The sequence below is a fragment of the Coturnix japonica genome, chromosome 11 (assembly GCF_001577835.2).
Source record: "Coturnix japonica isolate 7356 chromosome 11, Coturnix japonica 2.1, whole genome shotgun sequence".
Lineage (NCBI taxonomy): Eukaryota > Metazoa > Chordata > Aves > Galliformes > Phasianidae > Coturnix > Coturnix japonica.
The window spans coordinates 9468090-9487035 of NC_029526.1; the positions used below are offsets into that span (position 1 = coordinate 9468090).

General features: G+C 39.3%; 2 protein-coding genes across 13 annotated transcripts in view; one reads left to right on the forward strand and one right to left on the reverse strand.

Moving 5' to 3' along the window:
- The first annotated feature begins 80 nt into the window (after positions 1-80).
- On the forward strand, positions 81-3886 carry SS18L2 (SS18 like 2). 3 transcript variants are annotated; one of them, XR_001557724.2, is made up of 5 exons: positions 81-211; positions 366-442; positions 581-761; positions 1952-2022; positions 3323-3886. XR_001557724.2 is itself a non-coding variant. In XM_015874008.2 (3 exons), the coding sequence occupies exons 1-3, from the start codon at positions 143-145 to the stop codon at positions 666-668; spliced, it is 234 nt and encodes a 77-aa protein (XP_015729494.1). In that variant the 5' UTR covers positions 81-142; the 3' UTR covers positions 669-1637. The 3 variants fall into 3 exon arrangements, 1 of the variants encoding a protein (XP_015729494.1); XR_001557723.2 differs by having other exon boundaries at positions 1952-3886; XM_015874008.2 differs by lacking the exons at positions 1952-2022; positions 3323-3886 and having other exon boundaries at positions 581-1637.
- Positions 1902-18946, reverse strand: part of KIAA0355 (KIAA0355 ortholog) — a 47401-nt gene continuing 30356 nt past the window's right edge. For 9 of the 10 annotated variants that reach the window (XM_015873994.2, XM_015873995.2, XM_015873998.2 and 6 more), the window contains 12 exons: positions 17967-18173; positions 16643-16783; positions 16295-16390; positions 15998-16159; positions 14938-15096; positions 11641-11738; positions 10228-10353; positions 8593-9581; positions 7103-7268; positions 6490-6624; positions 5782-5860; positions 1902-4487 (listed from right to left, as the gene is read on the reverse strand). In XM_015873994.2, coding sequence (XP_015729480.1) covers positions 4164-4487; positions 5782-5860; positions 6490-6624; positions 7103-7268; positions 8593-9581; positions 10228-10353; positions 11641-11738; positions 14938-15096; positions 15998-16159; positions 16295-16390; positions 16643-16783; positions 17967-18173 — 2682 coding nt within the window. In that variant the 3' untranslated portion in view covers positions 1902-4163. Of the gene's footprint in view, positions 4488-5781; positions 5861-6489; positions 6625-7102; positions 7269-8592; positions 9582-10227; positions 10354-11640; positions 11739-14937; positions 15097-15997; positions 16160-16294; positions 16391-16642; positions 16784-17966; positions 18174-18428; positions 18923-18946 lie in introns of those variants that run through there. The other variant, XM_015874002.2, reaches the window with a different exon arrangement.

The following is an 18946-nucleotide window of genomic DNA, read 5'->3' on the forward strand; positions in this document are numbered from 1 at the left end:
CTTTGGCTCGGGCGGGAACCGGGCGCGAGGCGGGAGGAGCGAGAGGGCGGGAGCGGCTGTTTCCTCAGCGCGGGGCGGGAGCGGCGGTTCCGTGAGCGCAGGCGCGGGGCGGCGCTGCCTCAGCGCGGTGCGGGGCGGCGGCATGTCGGTGGTGTTCGTGCCCGAACGGCTGCGCGGCAAGGCCGAGGTGAACCAGGAGACGCTGCAGAGGGTGAGTGAGAGCCCGGGGTGGCGGCACGGGAACACCCGGCTCGGCTCGGGCGGCTCCGGCTCTGCCCGGCCCTGCCGCCGCCCTCTCGACCCCCCCTGAGCGGCGGCGCGGGAGGCGGGGCCGGGCCGGGCGGTGACGGCGGTGTTTGCTTCAGCTGCTGGAGGAGAACGACCAGCTGATCCGCTGCATCGTGGAGTACCAGAGCAAGGGCCGCGCCACCGACTGCGTGCAGTAAGTGCTATGGGCGGCCCGCAGCCCGCGTACGGAGCGCTGAGCGGGTCACTGAGTGACGGCTGCACTGCGCGTCAGCTGCTGCACATAAACAGGTGATCGCTCACTTCCCAAGTAATGTTTTTCTTTTCTTGATAGGTACCAGCACATCCTGCACAGAAACCTCATTTATTTAGCCACTATTGCAGATGCGACACCACCCAGCGTGCAGAAAACTACAGAGTGACTGCATGTACCCGCTGCGATGCTTTAAAGTTATAGAAGGGCTTTAGCTTAGATTGCCGCTGTGAGAGGGAGAAGGTGTAGTCGCACAAGGCAGGTAAAGAGCCATCCCTCTATCTTAAAATATGAACTGTAATTTTAGAACAGCTTCTTACTTCCTATTAAGTAGTTACTTGGGAGAGGGAATTACTGAGCTTTTATCTCTGGAAACAGCAGTGTTGTGCATTTCTGAAAACAGCTCAGTTGGCAGGAAACCACCACTGCTGCCTTTGGAAGGTTTTGGCAGCGATAGTGAGGCAGCCACTGCTTCATGTCTGAGACATGAGACATGGAACAGGCACTGAGCAGGTGGGAAAGTAGAAATGACAAGAGGTGCATGTTGCCCTGTATCTTAACAACAGACTATTGTGTATCCTGTATCATAAAAATGGTGCTGAATAAATCAAAGATGTGCTTTGTAAAGCAATATTTTCTGGATTAATGCTAACATGTTACTAAAGGAACACATTGGGGTTTACTGCAATAGGAGCTTGAATTTCAGAATTCTAGGAAAGAGGTAACAGCTTTGAAGTTATGCAACAGTCAAGTCCAGTAAGAGAGGGCTCATGTCAGCCCCACTTGCATCACAATTTTCAGTTTTGTTTGGAATGTTCTGCCCTACAGATTCTGTAAACAAGAAACTTCTTGCATAATCTGTACAGCCTCGTGTGCACCCTGGGTATCTGTCAGCGTATCAGTGTCTGCTTCTGTATCTTATCTACTGCAAGCACAGCTTTTCTTGTTATTATATATATCCTTACTCCTGATTGTAGATTTCAGTGATACAATTAGCAGAAGCTAAACAAGCCTCGGTAATTAGTTCTCCCCTTCTCTTCTCACCATTCCCCCCCCATCCCCCCCCCCAAAAAAAAACCAAATAAAAAAAAAGTTTTCACTCACTACCATTAAAATCATTTACTTGTCTAAAAATTCACATGATGTGTTTGTGGCACTGTTCATCTGCACTAATAGTTCAAAGATACTATTAAGGCATTTTCTCTTCCTATCCAAGTGTAGCTTTAAAGATGCTTCAGGTTGTATGGTGTATTAAGTTCACTTTTATATGGTGTAAGTAGGCAGTTCACAGCTCTGAAACTTAAATAATCTCATGTTAATGAAGTGAGGTCTTTGTCGATGAACCAAAATTACAATGTTGGGTGCTGCTCGTTTTCAGTAAGGTGCATATTTTAAACAGGTATGACCTATTAAATGTATATCTTTAATAAAGCTAATATTTTACTTTTACAGAAGCTTTAAAATACAAAATGTACAATTCCAGTTCAGAAGCATTAGCTATTCACAGAAGCACTGCAATAAGGGTAAGTTAACTAAGCACCAAACCCTTGCACTTGGCAGTGTAAGTGAAGTTTAATGGCAAGACTCGTTTGCCAAGTGCAGCAACTCTTAAAATTACCAGTGTTCAGAACAATCGGAAGCAAAGGACATAGTAGCACCTACGTGGTCAAAATGCAGACAGACTTTGTTTCTGCAGTTTACTTATGTACATCTAGAAACCTGCCAGCATTTGTAATTATGAATCAGCTGCACAAACTCTAGCAATAATTTTGGCACTTGTTAGGAGGAGTTCAAAACAAGATGTTTTTGTCAACTTCCGTTTTGGTCTTAGTATGAATAACCAGTAACTACAACCAAATTCAGGGTTTAATATTAGATCTAAATGACAAGACTGAGGAAACTCAAAACCATTCATCAAGTTAAGTAACCACTAACATTTTCAGCAGAGGGTTTTCAAAACTGTAGTAGTACAGACCATCAACAATTTACAGACAAGCCACACTGATTGTGCAAAGCACATTACTGTAAAAAGTCTATGTACAGCAAACAAATCTTTGTAAACATGTAAGTATGAACTTTCAGAAAACGTGGTGACAATATCATAAATACAGGCAACATTGGCATCCTCAAACAGCACAAAAAGTAACAATCTGGGCCAGCAAATACAGCCCATCACCATACAAACAAAAAAGGTGGATGGGTTTTAAATACCCAAATGTTTAATAGTTTTAGTGTTGTGTATACTTCTTATTTATATATATATTTATGTATTAATTTTTTGGTATCTTTAGATATAGATGTACTTAGTTTGTAGAAACAAAAACAACAAATGTGCTTTCTCTTCATTGAAAAATTATGTAGTTAGAACTAATAACACATTTTACTAGTAGTTAACATATTAGAATGATATGACTTAAGAAAAATACAAAAATAAGATTAATACTGTCAAAACTCTTATACCAGAAAATATTGTGGTTTTTAGTCTCTTTCAAAGATGAAATATGAAAATTTAAATAAGCTCTAACTATATAAAGAATCTTCTGTAATCTCAGTTAATATACAGTGGGATAGCTATATATATATTTACCATTGTTCTTCACTTTTTAAGCACCAGTCGCTCCCAGATCCACTTTGGTTGGAAGATTATTCCCAATTCCACAGGTTCACTTAATGGCACATATTGACTGCAAATAATTACTTTATCCTTTAGAAAAAATAATGTTCTTACAGCTCCCTGCTACCCCACGTACGTGACAGTTCTGATATTATCTTCATTATCTTCTGAGCCAGCTCACAACTTTTTTTTTTTTTTTTTTTTTTTAGATCAAGTAGCATCTGAAATAAGACTTTAGAATATACGCAAATAGTCTTTCAGGCTGTACTTTCACACACTGAAGGATACTGTGTGGATAATGCCTTTGGCCGAATGAAGCACTAACAAATGTATTTATCTGCGAACCAGTGTCATATTACCCACACCGGTGCCATCTACTTTAAGCAGCTCAGATAACATTTGTGACACAAATTTGAGTGGTTCTGCTGATCGATACTTGGAGTAAGGAAAACTACCACAACGCTCAGATTCACAACTGCTTCTGCAACAGCGTTACAATGAACTCGTTTGTGTGGCACATGAAAAGCTGCGCTTACACTTCATTTAAAAAAAAAAAAAAAAAAAAAGTTGCCCACAGGCCATTAATGGAAGAAACAAAGGCTTTCAGCTTGTCTGCTGATACATTTAAACACAGTGTTGAGCAAAGTGACCACTGTATATTTGCTTCAACATATTCGTCGTGTTTCAGTAAGATGTCAACTATAAATCTATATGAAAAATAGCTACAAAATACAGTGTTTTTGTATGGTAGTCCTTCAGCAGTTTGTTTGTTTTTTTAAAAAAAAGCTTTTGAAAGTAAAGGCAATATAGATATTTTTAAAAGCATTTCTACATCACAGTTTTGGGCTGTTTCATGTACAAACAAACATATTGGCCATATTGCTCAGCACTGTTAATAAGATTCAGGAGTTTTTATACCTCTCCCCAAGCCCCCCCTCAATTCCCTATTTAATGAGATAAACAGGATACAGCCAACACACAATTGTGAACAAAGTACACGTACTTCAGAACTGTTTGGCCCTGTGCTGCATTTTCCAATATGAAAAGCAATCAGTATTGATGCAGGTAAGATGGTCTGCGTTCGTGCTTTACTGGAAAAGATTTAAAGCCCTTATTCATCTGTTTGTGCTGGGAAGCCTGTTGCTGTGATTGCTGCTGCTGCGCATAGGCAAAGCTAGAGGAAATTCCTGTTGATGGAGCACAGTCGTTGGCTGCTGCCCACACGGGTGACTGAAGGATCTGCATCGTGTCGCTCCACTGGCTGACAGGGCTGCTCATAGGGTACAAAGACGTATTCTGACCGGGTAGTGTATTTGTGACAGAGGATGTATGTTGCCAGGGTGCCTTTGGAGGCCAGGTTTTTGTTTTATTATCCTGAGAAAACAGAATTAGTTGTTGGTTCGTGAAGTGGGTTGGTTTTTTTTTTTTTTTTTTTATCAACATACTTTCTTTTCTTTACTTAACAAATCCTCTCCCTACAACAGAAGATGAACATTTAAAACCACAATTGATGCATATAAACAACTCATAGCTCTTACAGTATTTCCCTCTTGAAAAACCTGTTTACTTGTGTGCCCCGGTGGCGCAGTGGTAGCAATGCCGCGTTGCAACACCGGAGGCCCTGGGTTCAAATCCCCCCTGCGGCGCAAGTGGTAGCAGTGCCGCTCTGCTACACAGAGGCTCGAATCCCGGGGGCTGGACTCAATGATCTCTAAGGTCCCTTCCAACACGCACAAGACTATGATACTATGATGATGATGATACTTCAGCCCATTTCCTTGATGACCAGCAGCCCTGCCATAAGTTCAAACTTCTAGTAAGGCAGGGGTGGGAATGGACCTCTGGAGGTCATCAAGTCCCACCCCTCTGCTAAGCAATTCCCTACAGTAGTGTGCACAGGAATGTGTTCAGGCAGGTTTTGAGCATCTCCAGAGAAGGAGACTCCACAACCACTCTGGACAACCCACCCCAGTGGCGTTTCCTCATGGAACTTTCTGTGTTCCAGTTTGTGCTCACTGCCCGTTGACTTACTGCCGGGCACCACTGAAAGGACTCCCACCCTTCAAATGTTTTAAGTACTTACAAACACTGATACCTACCCACTCTCCACTACCCATCTTCTCCATACAGAACACTCCCAAGTCTCACTTTCCTCCCACGGGAAATCTCCAGGCCTCTAATTGTCATTGTGGCCCTCTGCTGGTCTCTCTCTAGAAATTCCCTGTCTTTCTGGGGAACCCAGACCTGGACACAGTACTCCACATGTCACCTTGCCAGGGCAGTACAAGCAGAGGGTAACCCCTCGACCTGCTGGCCATGCTATTCTGAACACACCACTGCCCCTCTTGGCTGCAAGAGCCAATCTGGTGGTACTTTAATTGTTTGTGTAGAGAAAACTGAAATTGAATGTGTTGTCTCTTAGCTTGAACAATTTGGGTTTTCTATTATAATTTCTGCTACAAGTAAAAAGTTAAATTATTTCCGATTTTAAATTTGGTACTTTTCATTTAAAAAATAAGAATCTAGTACTACTTGAGTGCAAATTGTTTGCATTTTAGTCAAGGTAAGGAATACAAAGCTACAGATTGTATTCTAGTTGGTTTCTTAAGGAAAACCACCCCAAAACACATGCAGGAAAAATGACTAAACAAAGATGTTTTCCGCTTACCTGATTGCGGTCATCTGCTGCAGAAAGAAGAGGTGGAGATGGTAGCGTACTAGGTTCCTGTTCTCCACTACTGTGTTTTCTGCACAAAGAAAACAACATTTAGTTTGGTTTACTTGTTTTTAAATGAGTCACACGCATTAATCTGCCATTAGAGTACCATTCTGTAGTTCCACCCTGTCTTACCGGACAGCCGGTGAAATAGTGGTGGTGGGCAATGTTAGACAGAAGTTTATACATTATGGGCAGTATTATCAAGTGCCATAAAGCTACAGGAGAAGCCAGGGAATAGGAATTGCTGGTATCAAAATGAGTGTAGGTGCATGACAAAGCTACACTGCAGCACAGTTTATAAAACCAATTCAAAGATGATCTCTAAGACCCCAGTACTTTAGGAAGAAGCGTCATCCCAAATCGAGTATCTTACAGGGCATATGTCAGCTCTTTCTAGACATAATCAGTTTCAGCCAATAGCTGGCTATCTGTACACATGCTAATGTGTATTAAGATTTATCTGCTAATATAACTCAATTTGTGAACCCCTAGCACTAAGATCATACACACTATACACTGACTCGCATCAGCATAGCACACAAATCAACATTCAGACAGTTTTATCTGAGTAACAGGAGTCAATTATGTGGGCACTCAAATTATCAAAACACCACACATTTTTATAAAGCGATATGCATTTCTATTCATTTTTCTAACCTTCTCTGCTTTACAGCAGCGACGAGGTCTGGCCCTGAGAACATGGAGAACAAGCTGTCCCCATTGGCTGAGGAGGTCTCATCACTCGAGCTGGCAGAATCTCCTTGAGTACCAGACCAGCTGTTTGTCACATCACTGTAAGACAAAACATTTTATTAGTCCTTGTATTTATAATGCTTGGTCCAGACTGTATGCTCTAGTTGGTTATGCTGAATCTCTGTGACAGATGATACCTCAGGGCACCAGGACATTTCCATATTTTGTTAAATGTAGAACTAACACATACTTTCATGTATTTACTTCTGAGCAATCATATCACTAATTAACTGTTACAGTCAGTTCATATATATTCTGCTAATATCTGTCTGTCCTGGTTATGAAAGAAAAACAAAAGATTCTTGGTTTTGCAGTCACTAAGCACTCAGCTCTTTCACTGTGTAACTGAGCTAGAAAATGCCCTCGGATTTCTCACTCTTGCCATGAGCTGCAGCTTTTACAGGTGCAGCAGCAATCAGAAAAAAAAATATCTCTTATTCCCATATCTTGCCAAGCTGTGAGTGTAGAACTGACCCAAATAATAATAATAAAAAAAAGAAGCTTGACCAGCTCTTACCTTTCTGTGAAATACTCAGGAAAGGGCCAGGTTTTGTGAGGATCATCAGGCAGAAGCCAGTTGCTTCGTGTGTTGCTTGGACGACGGACGTGCTGTGCTTGCCTTTTTTGTTGCATAGCCTGGTTGACCCCAGCAACATAACGGGCAAATTCTGGATCAGACCCAACTAAATAAAAGAAATCATGAAGTCAGCAGCTGACATTCAGCTTTTTTTTACTGTGTTTAACCCTTTCATTTAATCCTCTAGACCTGGCCATACCCCAGTAGAAAAGAAGTTCCTTCTCACTGATAGTCAATGCTAAACTATTTATACTTCATGATGGAGCACTGAACACTGAATAGGAAATGTTTTATTAAAAAGTAAATGTGTTGTACATGGTAATAATTCTCACCTGGAATTCTCATCTCATCTGCACCTGCCCCTTTCATCCTCTCTGAAGAGGAGTATTTTGTGACTATGAACATGCCTATGCCTGGAAAGGTCCAGCAGCAGATACTGACAAAATTGAAGACTGGATGCTTATCCAATTTCAGGAAAATAATATTTGAATTATTACTGCTTATTCAGGATCACAACATGATGTCCATCCATGGTGTGATTTGGTTTGCTACTCAAGAGATCAAAAGCTCAGACTGATCTCATTAGAACATGCAGCCCAGAAGCTCCTATTTCTTACAAAGACCACAGCCATTCTGAAAACATTTTGATCCTGAAATACTTTGCAGTTCAGGGTAAGACTGATATTTACTGAAAACAAACTGTAATTCTTAACACAAAAAGTCTCACAGTGCACAGCTTGGAAAACAGAAACCTTTTGTTCATGTGATTGCTCCCCTACATTCAGTTCAGCATTTGAAGGAAAGCTCTAATGTTGTGCTGCATGCAAATTAAAACTAAAACAAATAAGTTACGTTTGTTTCTTGACATCCTTTATTGTATTAGCAAGGAACAGAGCTACCTGACAGCTGTACAGAAACAAAGTGTTGCCACTGCTACTAACTTACTTAGAGAAATACTTTTATGTCAATTTAAGCTGAGGCTGGAAGTTAGACAGATCCTCGGATTGAAGGATAGGTGCTGAAGGGCAAGAATAGTTTTGTTCTGTGGGTAGCATGAGGTGTTAAATTACAGTTATACGCAAAATAGCAACTTGTGTCAATTTTTACCTCTGTAAAAACAAACACCTTTTCATGAGATAGGTTCACCGGTGATAATATCTTTGTACACTTTAATGTGATCCCTATAGGAAAGGTAAGAACTACCACTGTTAATGAAACTTGTTGATGTTTTTATTTAAGTTTTTCTTTGTACTTCAGTTCAACCTACATTAAAAAAAAAAAGCCATGCACAAATACCCATATCTCTATTTTTAAGAACCTTAGCATCTCATAAATAGCAGTAGGAAATAATTACTGCTAAGAATATTTAACTGTATTCTTTTATTTGTAAAAGGATTCTCTTAAAAAGTAATAAAGGAATGTACACACACCTGCAGGGTCGAAAGGCAGAATTTCTCCCAGCATTCCAAACACTCCATCAGTTTGGTCACGATTTGGCCACGTGTTGTTTCTAGGTCCTTGTGGTTTTTGTCCTAACATCTCTGACATCATATTGTCCATATAGCTGCTCACAAGACCCAAACTGTATAAATCGGAGCTTAAATCTGAAAAACCAGGATTATTCCACTGGTTTAAATGAGACAATCCAGCTCCAACAGTTTGGGCTGGCTGCTGTGAAGAATTAGTCAGCCATTTAGCAGGTACACGTTGCTGTGGTCCGATAGGTTGAAGCAAATGTTGGTAATATTGCATTTGCTGCTGCTGCTTTTGTGACTGTTGTTGCTGTGACAAGCCTTGCTGAGAAGGATGCAGTGGTGTGTGAGAGACAGACTGGGGCTGCTGCTGTACTGTTCCTGATTTTTGTTCTGTTGCTGTAGAGGACGCAATAGAGTTTCTTCTTTTCACCATTGGAGAAGTCTGCTGGGATTTGCCCATGTTGAAACCAGACAAGAAGTCTATAACATCCTGCATTTCTTGGTCAGTTGGTAAATTCATACCTTTGTCATCCTTGCCTTCATCCAGTTTGAAGAAGTTGTCCTGTCTTTCAACTAAAAACCCATTTACTATCTGATTATTTGTGCTCTGAATTGACTGCAGTGAATCTGTGGTCCTAGGAAAGTTACCAATGTTCAAAATGCTTTGTAGCCGTGCATCTATGTTAGTGGGCATTTTAGCCTTCTCCTCTGAGCTGGAACTTATGAAGACATTTTTGGAAGGTGTACTGGGGATTGAATAACTTCCACTATTACTTGTACTGGTGCAGGAAGTTTTTTTTGTAAACCGTGAAGTCAGTTTTGAAAATGTCTTTTGTAGACCACCTGAAGATTTGCTTCCATTCCCAGATGGCATGTCAACTTGGTTCCCAAAGTCTGAGATTTCACGCTGTAACTGGATCTGAATACAAGGCAAAGCTTGCTCCCTACAACAACAGAAACATTTATCAAACCACCAAATAAATCCCATTTATCCTAACACTGCATTGGATATCTAAAGAAATTTAACTGAGTTTATATTTTGGAGAAAAAATGCATGTGGGTAATAGAAAGTAGAATAAATAAAACCGAAGTTCTGTATCGGATTGCTAGTTACATTGGCTGCTTACAGTAACAATTCAAACTATTATTAACCACAGTTATGGGTAATGTGCTCTACAGGAGCCTGCTTGTATGAGACATTGGACTAGATCATCCACAGAGGTCCCTTCCAATCCCAACTGTTCTGTAACTCTGTGATATGCAGAAGCATTTACTATTCTCCTTAAGAAATTTTAATTGCACTTCAGGATACAAACAAAGATATTTATTTAATACAAATCAAGTGTTTTTTTATGCGAGAGAAAAATACTTCTGTGCACATAGATAAGCTGCTAGGTTTTTTGTTTTGTTTTTTAAGTCTGCTGTATCTCTATATGCACCCACAAGATTAACTATATAGAGTACAAGTTTCTTGCTTTGTTTGACCAGTGATTTCTCTTATCTTCTCTGGCTAGTGCTATTAAATTCCTCAGTATAGTCTTTTCAACAGTGATGGCTTTGTTTAAACAACAGGCTCAAAAGGAGATGTACCTTCCCTCCTTCCACCTTGGTATGTCAAACACAGCAGTATAAAGCACATCTACTAGTCCCAAAGTCTTCTCTGGATCCAGACTCCTCTGTAGCAAAGACATTGTTGCTGGATCTTCTTTTAGACACCTGTAATCAAAATCAAAACTTGGAATTTCACGTTGAACAATTTTACCATACTAGTCAGATAATGAAAGGCTAATTAATATGCTGGTTTTGCTCCTACAAGGTACAATTAGTAAGGCAGTATAACATGAATGCCTGAGGATTCCCAAGGACAAACACCTGCAGCCCTAGCTTCTTTTCTTTTTAATTGTAGACTATATAACAAATTTCACTGTAGACAAGAGTTTTATCGTTTGTTTTCCAAATCAAGATACTCCCAGCCTGACATGCTCAACATGAAAAATGATTCATCACATCCAATAATCTGTGGAAGATTCCACTGATCTGTAATTCTTCAATAATCTACAGAATTAAGACTTAATTTGAGGTGAAATCAGAATAACCTGGATTTAAGTACTGGCACAGTTGCCAAGTATTTAATGAGCCCCTTCAGCGGAGATGAGTAAACAGGCACTCTCTCATTGTGCCAGCAGGTGGAGCTTTTTCAGAGATTACAAACACTGGCACAAAGCGCTCAGCAGTATTTCAGTTCTTTCACAATAGAGCAATTTAAAGGGAACAGAGAAGTGCCAGTTTATACTCCATAGTGGAATTAAAGATGAATTTGGATAAACAGACTGTAGGCTGACTTGCACTGCTGGACACACCACTGGTACCATCAGTGACATGGTATCTCACTAAGGATTCAGATGAATGCAGTGTTTTACACTGAAGTTCGTAACACCAAGTACACCGAACAAATGAAGGAAATATTCTAACTCCAAATTATTGTTTCAAAAGGGAAGACGACCTCACCTAAAAATACAAATTAATGTTATGCTTTCCTAGGCAGCTAGTTAAACCGCTATGGATGGCGCCTCTTGAACCACAGAGTTCTGCAGTTCACAGCAGCTCCTAAAGAACATCTTAGTTAAGGCCTAAAGCTCTTCTATTAATCTCATCTAACACCCAGGACCTACCAGGGAGAGTAACAGGAGTATTTCTGGATTTAAATCTGTTTAACTGTCTCTTTCATCACCTAGCTTTTACTTTTCTTTTGCCCTTATGCACCAGTCTTGCTTCCCTTCCACTCCTGCCAACAGAGGGAGCACTAGTACAAAGGCAGCTCAAGTACAACTGCTGGTCAGTCTGATGAACAGTGGTATTTAGTCAGTTCCAGATAAAGGAACCTAGGGAAGATAAACCATAATTACATAGTAGTCCCTGCTCCTCTTGTACTGCACTGTATTCCTTCCCATGTATTTCTGTCAGACCTACTAGTGTAATCTACAATGCAGTACTTTCACTTACCAAGTTGATGGAACTTGCACGACTATTCTGGATCCTTCTAAACTTATTTGAGGAGCGTAGGCTTCTTTATTTTCAATCTGTGCTGTGTCCACAACCACCTAGAAGATAATACGAAAATAAAAGGGAATTAATTTTAAGAATTAGTTCTAGTTATTTTTATCACCCCTGTAGTCAATAGTCTCAGCTCCCTGCCACAATACAGATATACAAAGAACCAGATAAAAACAAATCAACTCACAAAATCTTCATCATCTGTTAATTTCCATTTTAATATCTTGGGGAAAGAAAAAATGAAAGTGTGTAAACTGATATCTCTATCCAACAGTACTGTAGGTAACAGAGAATTAACAGTAGTAAAGAGAAGAAAATTGACTGCTGAATTCTTTTTATTTTTTGTAATTCTAAGCCTTCTGTAAGACATGATGAATTTATACAGAAGATGAAAGTCTTGAAAATTAATCTGCCACAAACCTTTCTTTTTATGGAAACTGAGAAGGAATGGATTCACTCCAACTTCATTTAAACTTCAATACCAATGATAGTAAGTTCCATATTTGGTTTGTGCTTTCTGTTGTTGTCCAGTCCGCATGAGCTGGCCTTTTTGATCATTTCCATAATTTCCTATTTTGGTCATGCTGAACCAGCAGCTTTTTGGCAACAGTCAGCAGTTCTTGCTCCAGTGACTAGCAGATTAGCTGTACCATTTATCCTTGAAATGGCAAAAAGTCCTCCAGCATAAATAAGCCTTAAGGGGCATTACTGGCTTCTTTGCAATCATCCTACACTTGCTCTACTTCTGTCTTGTTGTCTATTACTGTTTATGAAGAAAGGTGAAATATAAATACAGCTGAGATTCTCTTCTCTCTGCCTCATTACCAAACTCCTCCAACCACACTTAAGCATTATTATTTCCTACCATTTCAATATTTTAACATAAGGCCTTCATTTTCCTCTGTCTGTCTCTGAATTTGCTCAGGTTTATCTGGACTTGTGAAAATCTGTCTAAGCACAGTTACAAGGCAAAATGCTATTATCCACTCATGATAATACCTAACATTGTATCAGTGCAACGCCATTATTTTTTCTTCATGTTTGTACTATTTTAAGTAATTTGCTATAGATTTAGCTATATTGCAATTTCAATTGGGTGGGATCAACTAAGTAGTAATTCTTATTTTCCCCTCAGCTTCCCCCAGAAATCCTGTCTGCATCTCAGATCAATCTCACATCAGTCAAGAAGTAAAATTTTAATTGGTGCAAATCTAGATCAGTTCCTGGAGGCGATGCACTGTAGTGCCAATGCTCGTGGGTAGGGGTTTTCCCTGCATTTGTTTGGTGTTTTCTTCCTCCTCCTTCCCTTTAAAAAAAAAGTCTCATTTCTCAACATTTGGTCACAGTTACAACGTCTCAGATTTAAAACTATTAGATTTAGTGCTCCACAATGCATGTTTTCTGCTAATGAAGATCTGTTAGCACAGGAAAGGATGGCTAATTAGAGACTTTAACTCTTTTTTTGCAGGACGCAAATTCAAAGTTGTATTTCAATTCATCCTCTGAATTATTTTAAAACCTGCACCTTTTAATTCAAAAATGCATTTCCTTAGCTGACCTAAATCTGAAAAGACATGAATTCTTCATCTATGCACACACCCTTTAGCACATGTGTATACTCAGATATTACCTTAAGAATACATACACACACAACTCTAACAATTAAGTTAAAAAACTAAAACAATAAAAAAGCGTAAATAAAATTTACACCTCATTGTGCTTTCTACACTTAACAAGAGTCTCTTCTGCAGAGGCACATGGCACAACAGGCCAAAGATAGTGAGTGTATCAACATTTTTTTTAAAATTTGATATTGATTCAACTTAACTCACTATTCTGAACTAACGCAGATAGCTTAGTTCTCAAAAGCAGTAAACGAAAGACTGCATAATACTGTCCCATGATATATTTATCTGAGTTGCACACCACATAAAATAAACATGTTTCTCACTCCCTGCCTGCTGGGTGCTCACTGGATAGTTTCCTGTGCATCAGACATCCATTGTTCTTGCTTTAAAGGTGTTTCCTCCCTCATCTCCACCCAAAGAAGGCTTTAAATAAATAAATTACTTTCCCATCACTGCATGAGACTACACACAAGCATAACTGAATCATGTAAAAAGAACTATGGCACATGTTTTATACCCTCACACCCATTAATACTGTAACAAATCAAAGTGAGAATGAACTCAGACAGAAGGCTTACAAGTATTTCAACTATGTGTAGAGCTCATTACTGTGTTGTTGAAGATAGAAACCTGCTATTTTCAGAACAAGAAATTCAGGCAAAGACATTCATGCTTCTACTGAGATAATGTTCTTTGTATCAGCACTGTCCTATGGGAGAACATATAATAAGTTTATGCTGACAACTCTCCGTATGTTATGATAAACCTGAACAGTATCAGTGATTTAATTACCAGCAGGTCTAACTAGTTATGTCTAGACTAGGGGACATCAGTTTTCCAGACTTCTGAGTTCAAATTTGCCTTGGGGCACTCCCAAAATCTAATCAGGGCAAGATTTGAGCGTACACAACACTGAAACCCCTAAGCTTTTGTTGTGTTGGAAAGGAAGCAGTGGGGGATACAGCATCCTCCAAGGCAAAATGAATTTATCAACACCTCATTAAATCAAGAGATCTCAGGAACTGGTCATAGGAGCACAAGTGCTTCTTCTTACCAAAATGCATTTCAAACACCTATTTACTAAATCCTTAGATAGTGCAGAATCTACAGTGTCTTTTGCTCATTTGTTTCTGAAGAATATACACATCTTCAGAAAGGCATGTAATTGCTGTGCCTTCTGCCGGAGGCACCAGTTGCATTACTTGGTGCAGACATACTGGTTTCTGTTCAGCAGTAAAACCAAGCTTCCATTTGAAGGAGAAAGGAAATAGAAAAATGGCATTTTTCAAAGCTGAGCTGAGAGAAAGTGGCAGAGGTGGTTCTTGTTTTGTTTGCTTTGTTTTACTGAACAGGAAGATTCAAACATCTTCCTATTTCACTATTAGAACTGAAGTTTCATTTCTTGTCTTCCCTTGCCCCTAATAACTACAGGTAGCATCTACAAACTTGCATTCCATGAGGATACATCCTGTTTATAACTAAAGTTAGCTGCATGTTAAAAATAGAAACAGGGAGGAAGACGTAAGAAATTAGTTTTCAAACACTTGAAAATATCTAGTTTTTTTTCCAGGATGTTGAAGTAGCCCTTTTTTTGCTAAGCCTATCTGCAGTTACTTACCAGTCCTGCTTGGCCAAATAACAATTGTACAGCAGTTTTGCAGGCTCCACGCCAAGTCGAAGGGCAAACCTGATTTAGTACTTCAGTAACAGGAGAGTCATCCCGTGGTGTAAGTCCATTATGGCATCCAGCTTCTTTAATTAGTTGCAACATCGTGTGCTGAAAAATAAACCCACCTTTCATCACGTGATTCAGCAATGTTAACATTAATGGCCTCCGTATGTAAACATTTTTCAAAAGCTTTTCAACCACCTATTGCTACGTGTGCTGCCTCTCGGCAGTCCTGTATGTAAGACCTTAACTGCAGAACAGAAACACCGGAGTCAGTGTGTGCTATTTTCAACATGGAACTCCAACACGATAAACAGTATTTAGCTTTTGCAGAATAGTTTAATAAAAACTACAAAAGGCACTTCAAAGACAAAAGAAAAACATTTTAAGGTGTTGGTTGTTTCGACACTTTCAGGAGAAAGGACTGGTCTTGTCTAAAAATTGGAAAAAGCTGATTAATATTCCCAAATTACTTCTCACTGAACACATTTTCTTTAGGTTGAAAATTCAATTAACTTTTTCACAACTTCTAAAAATACATTTTAAGCTGACTTTAAAAGACTGCTTAAAGTTTGGAAGACATGAAAAAAATCTATTGTAATTCCGTTTATTTTAAAGTACTTCCCTGAGCAGCAGAAGGCACAGTCCTGGCAGATTATATGAGCTCTAAAGTCCATCACCTGCTTAGGACACCTGTAAGGATTCCTCTTCATATTCTGATACCTAACAACCTCTTTTTAAAAAGTTTATAGAACCTCAATTACCTCTTAGACTTCCGTGTTTCTCTTACACTGGACTGAATTTGCCTAGGTGGTTTAAACATTATCAGAGGGAGGAGTGAACCTACAGCATTATCACATCTTGATTCCACAGGAAGTCAGGCTAAAAATATGCACTTTTAAGTACAAGTTTGGCACTGAACTACTGCAGGTGTTCTCTGAGTTTTAAGGAGTTCTACTGATTCTCATTTTATTTTTTTAGCCATTGTGGTTAGATTCAGGACTATTACCGTTTTCAGCTTCAGGTTTTCTGCTGCAGACTCATTAAAGGATATTCCTTTCAGGAAGTGCGGTCCTATCTGAACCGGTACAGTGGGCAATTCACACTGAATTGGTTGAGGTGGAGTCTGTCTCCTTCCTGTTTGCTGGGCTTCGGCTTCACTGCAACAGCCCTGAAGATGAATTAGAAGGAAACGAAGATAATGAAGACATCCTTATGAGTCCAATTCTTTTTTTTTTTTTTCTTTCTTTTAAATAGTTATTTTTAAGGCAAAAAGGGGTAAAAGATCAGGTTTAGCAGATCCTACCTGAAGACTTGCTTCAATAGCTTTTGGGTTCAAGTGGAAGCCAGCCTTCATTGCATATTCACAATGGCCTAAACTCTCCAGAGCCACTTTGTAAGCCTGACATTAAACAAAAAATTGAAAGGGAACAGCTACATCAGCAAAGAAGCAGCAGTCACTGTGTCTGGATACACATATAAAATTTGTTCAGTAGATCTGCTTTACTTAGTTCTGTAGCGTATGCACATTTACCATGTCAGTTCAGTACCTCTCATACTTCAGAGCTGCAGTAATACATCCCCTCCCTGTTTCATCCACTGTCCCACTGACTGCACTAATTGCACACAAAAGCAACTGATTTTAAAAGCTCACCTGCAAAGCACTGTCAATTTTCACGTTTAGCTCTTTGAGCTGATGTTCAGGGATTGCTACGCTCTGAGAGCAGAAAAGCTGTTGAACTTCAATTCCTGCCAAACATCCATCACAACCTCTTTCTCGCAATCGAGATGTAGCCTATAACATCAGGAAGAATTATTGGGTTAAGAAGTTGAACACCAAACCAAAATCACACTCAGGTTAAAAAACAAATAAGCAAAACAACCTACACAGAGTTTAAAACATAAAGGAGATGAGAAGAAGCACATGGTGGAAGAGTTCTGGAGCTAATTACTTATTATAACTGATTCAACTTCTAGGGTCACCCTGAAATTATAGAACTCATGTAATTTGTATGGTGTTGGATAGCAAATCAAATCAGCATTGTTTGCTGTTACTAATTCAATTCCTTCTCATGATCATGGCTCCTCGTTACATAGGCCACATGATCAATATGCTCAGCTGAGGAAGGACTTAAATCTTTTCCCATAATGGGTATTTTAAAATACTTGCTTCAGAAACAGAGCATACAAACGTATCACTTACATACAAACATTCCAGTGTATATAAAATGCACCTTATGAAGCTAACGGTGATCACAATGGTACCATCTGGTACCAATGGTCTGAAACCATTTTGGTCTGTCAGTCTGTACACTTCAGTAATGTACAGGAAGTGCAGGGAAACTCATAAAACTGTTTTTTTCCTTGGAAGTACTTTTTTTTTTTTTTTTTTTTTGGCAGAAAAGATTCCACAAGTAGCTGTGTTAACTAAAATCCAAGTCCAGAGAGTAGTATATCTAAGCAATAAGATAAACATTCCAGCTATTGATGGAACGAGGAACATTGAGCCTAACAGCTAATTCTCCCTCAATACAAAGACAAAAAAAATGTTAGAATTTATCATAAAAAAAACCCAAACCAAAACAAAACATAAAATTGAATTAGTGCTCAAAATTAAAGAGATACAGATGTTATCTAAGTTATTATTCATCTAAAATTTCACCCTGTATTTGCAATGACTGTTTTTTAAAAATAATTCCTTCTGTCCACTGATCCATATTTGATCACTGTTAATTCATCACTAATAACAAACAGCTGTTTCCATTGTGCACTCCTTATATACAATCATATCATGAGTAAAAGCTTTTCTTGGGGCAAAGATCATATAAACACCACGTAGGTAAAACAGATTTTAGTTTCCTCCTTCAAATGCAGCATTTCTTTACAATGAGAGATTTTCTTCTCTTATTGGGGCATCTAGGCCTGAATTTTTGTTCCAATGAATACAACACAGTGTCACTGCACTGAGCCTTCCATACCTCTGCTGCTCCTCTCCATGATCTTACTGCATCTTCTAGCTCATTTGTGGGGCTTAAATTTGAGGCTCCAGCTCCACCAACATTCTTTCTTTCCTGGGCTACAGCTTCAGCAAAGCAAGAGTGTGCCACCGGCTGGACCTTCTGCAAAGCCTGTGACAGGAACTGAAAGTGGACCTGCATCACCGTCAAGAAACATCGTCCAAGCACCTGTAGAAAGAAGAAAAACCAATTTTATATCAATAAGAGATTTTACAGATTTTTTTTCCCTTCTTTCTTGCCCAATGCTTGGGTTAAGTGACTACGTTAAAATCACAAAGAAGTATTAATGCCTCAGACCAGAAATAGCACTCAACATTTAACTGTTTATTTATGGTAAACGCTGAGCAATAGCTTCTACAAATTAAGAGGCGATAGACTGATACAGTCGATTCAAGCTTCTGTGTTGTCTGTAAGTAACCTTACCTCGATCTCAGAAGTAAAGAATGAACAACTTTAAGTTACTCCGCGGTATCAGGTACATAAAATAATTACTACAAGCAAAACAAAGTAAAGACCCCCAAAACCAAGTGTTTAGATGTAGACAGTATGTGTAAAGCAGTTGCAGTACAGCCACGTGAAAAGGCAGTTCTGAGGACAAAGCAGCATATGCACAAGTGCTCTGCCTGCTTGCAAGGCCACACTTTCTAAAGTGAACAGAGGCTTGCAACAAAGCACATCCGGGATGCAGGAGAGAAGCAAGTCTTTCCCAAAATTGCTGCAGAAAGAATTTAAGAGCTATTCAAAATGCTTTGTTTCTTTTATGAAGTTTGTCATGAGGTGGTTAAAAATGTATATTTGATATTGATTTATTAAAAAAGACTAGACTTGAATAGTAGTAATAATTCAGAAAATACAAAGATAATGTACAAAGTCATCGTGCCTTAGAGCAAATAAATTATCTGGCTCATTTTCAGCTACATTCTTCTGGAACAAAAATATTC

Coding starts and splice junctions, on each gene's coding strand:
- SS18L2 (XM_015874008.2), top strand. CDS start 143: ATGTCGGTGGTGTTCGTGCCCGAACGGCTGCGCGGCAAGGCCGAGGTG. Junction 212..365: donor ACCAGGAGACGCTGCAGAGG/GTGAGTGAGAGC, acceptor TGTTTGCTTCAG/CTGCTGGAGGAGAACGACCA. Junction 443..580: donor CGCGCCACCGACTGCGTGCA/GTAAGTGCTATG, acceptor TTTTCTTGATAG/GTACCAGCACATCCTGCACA.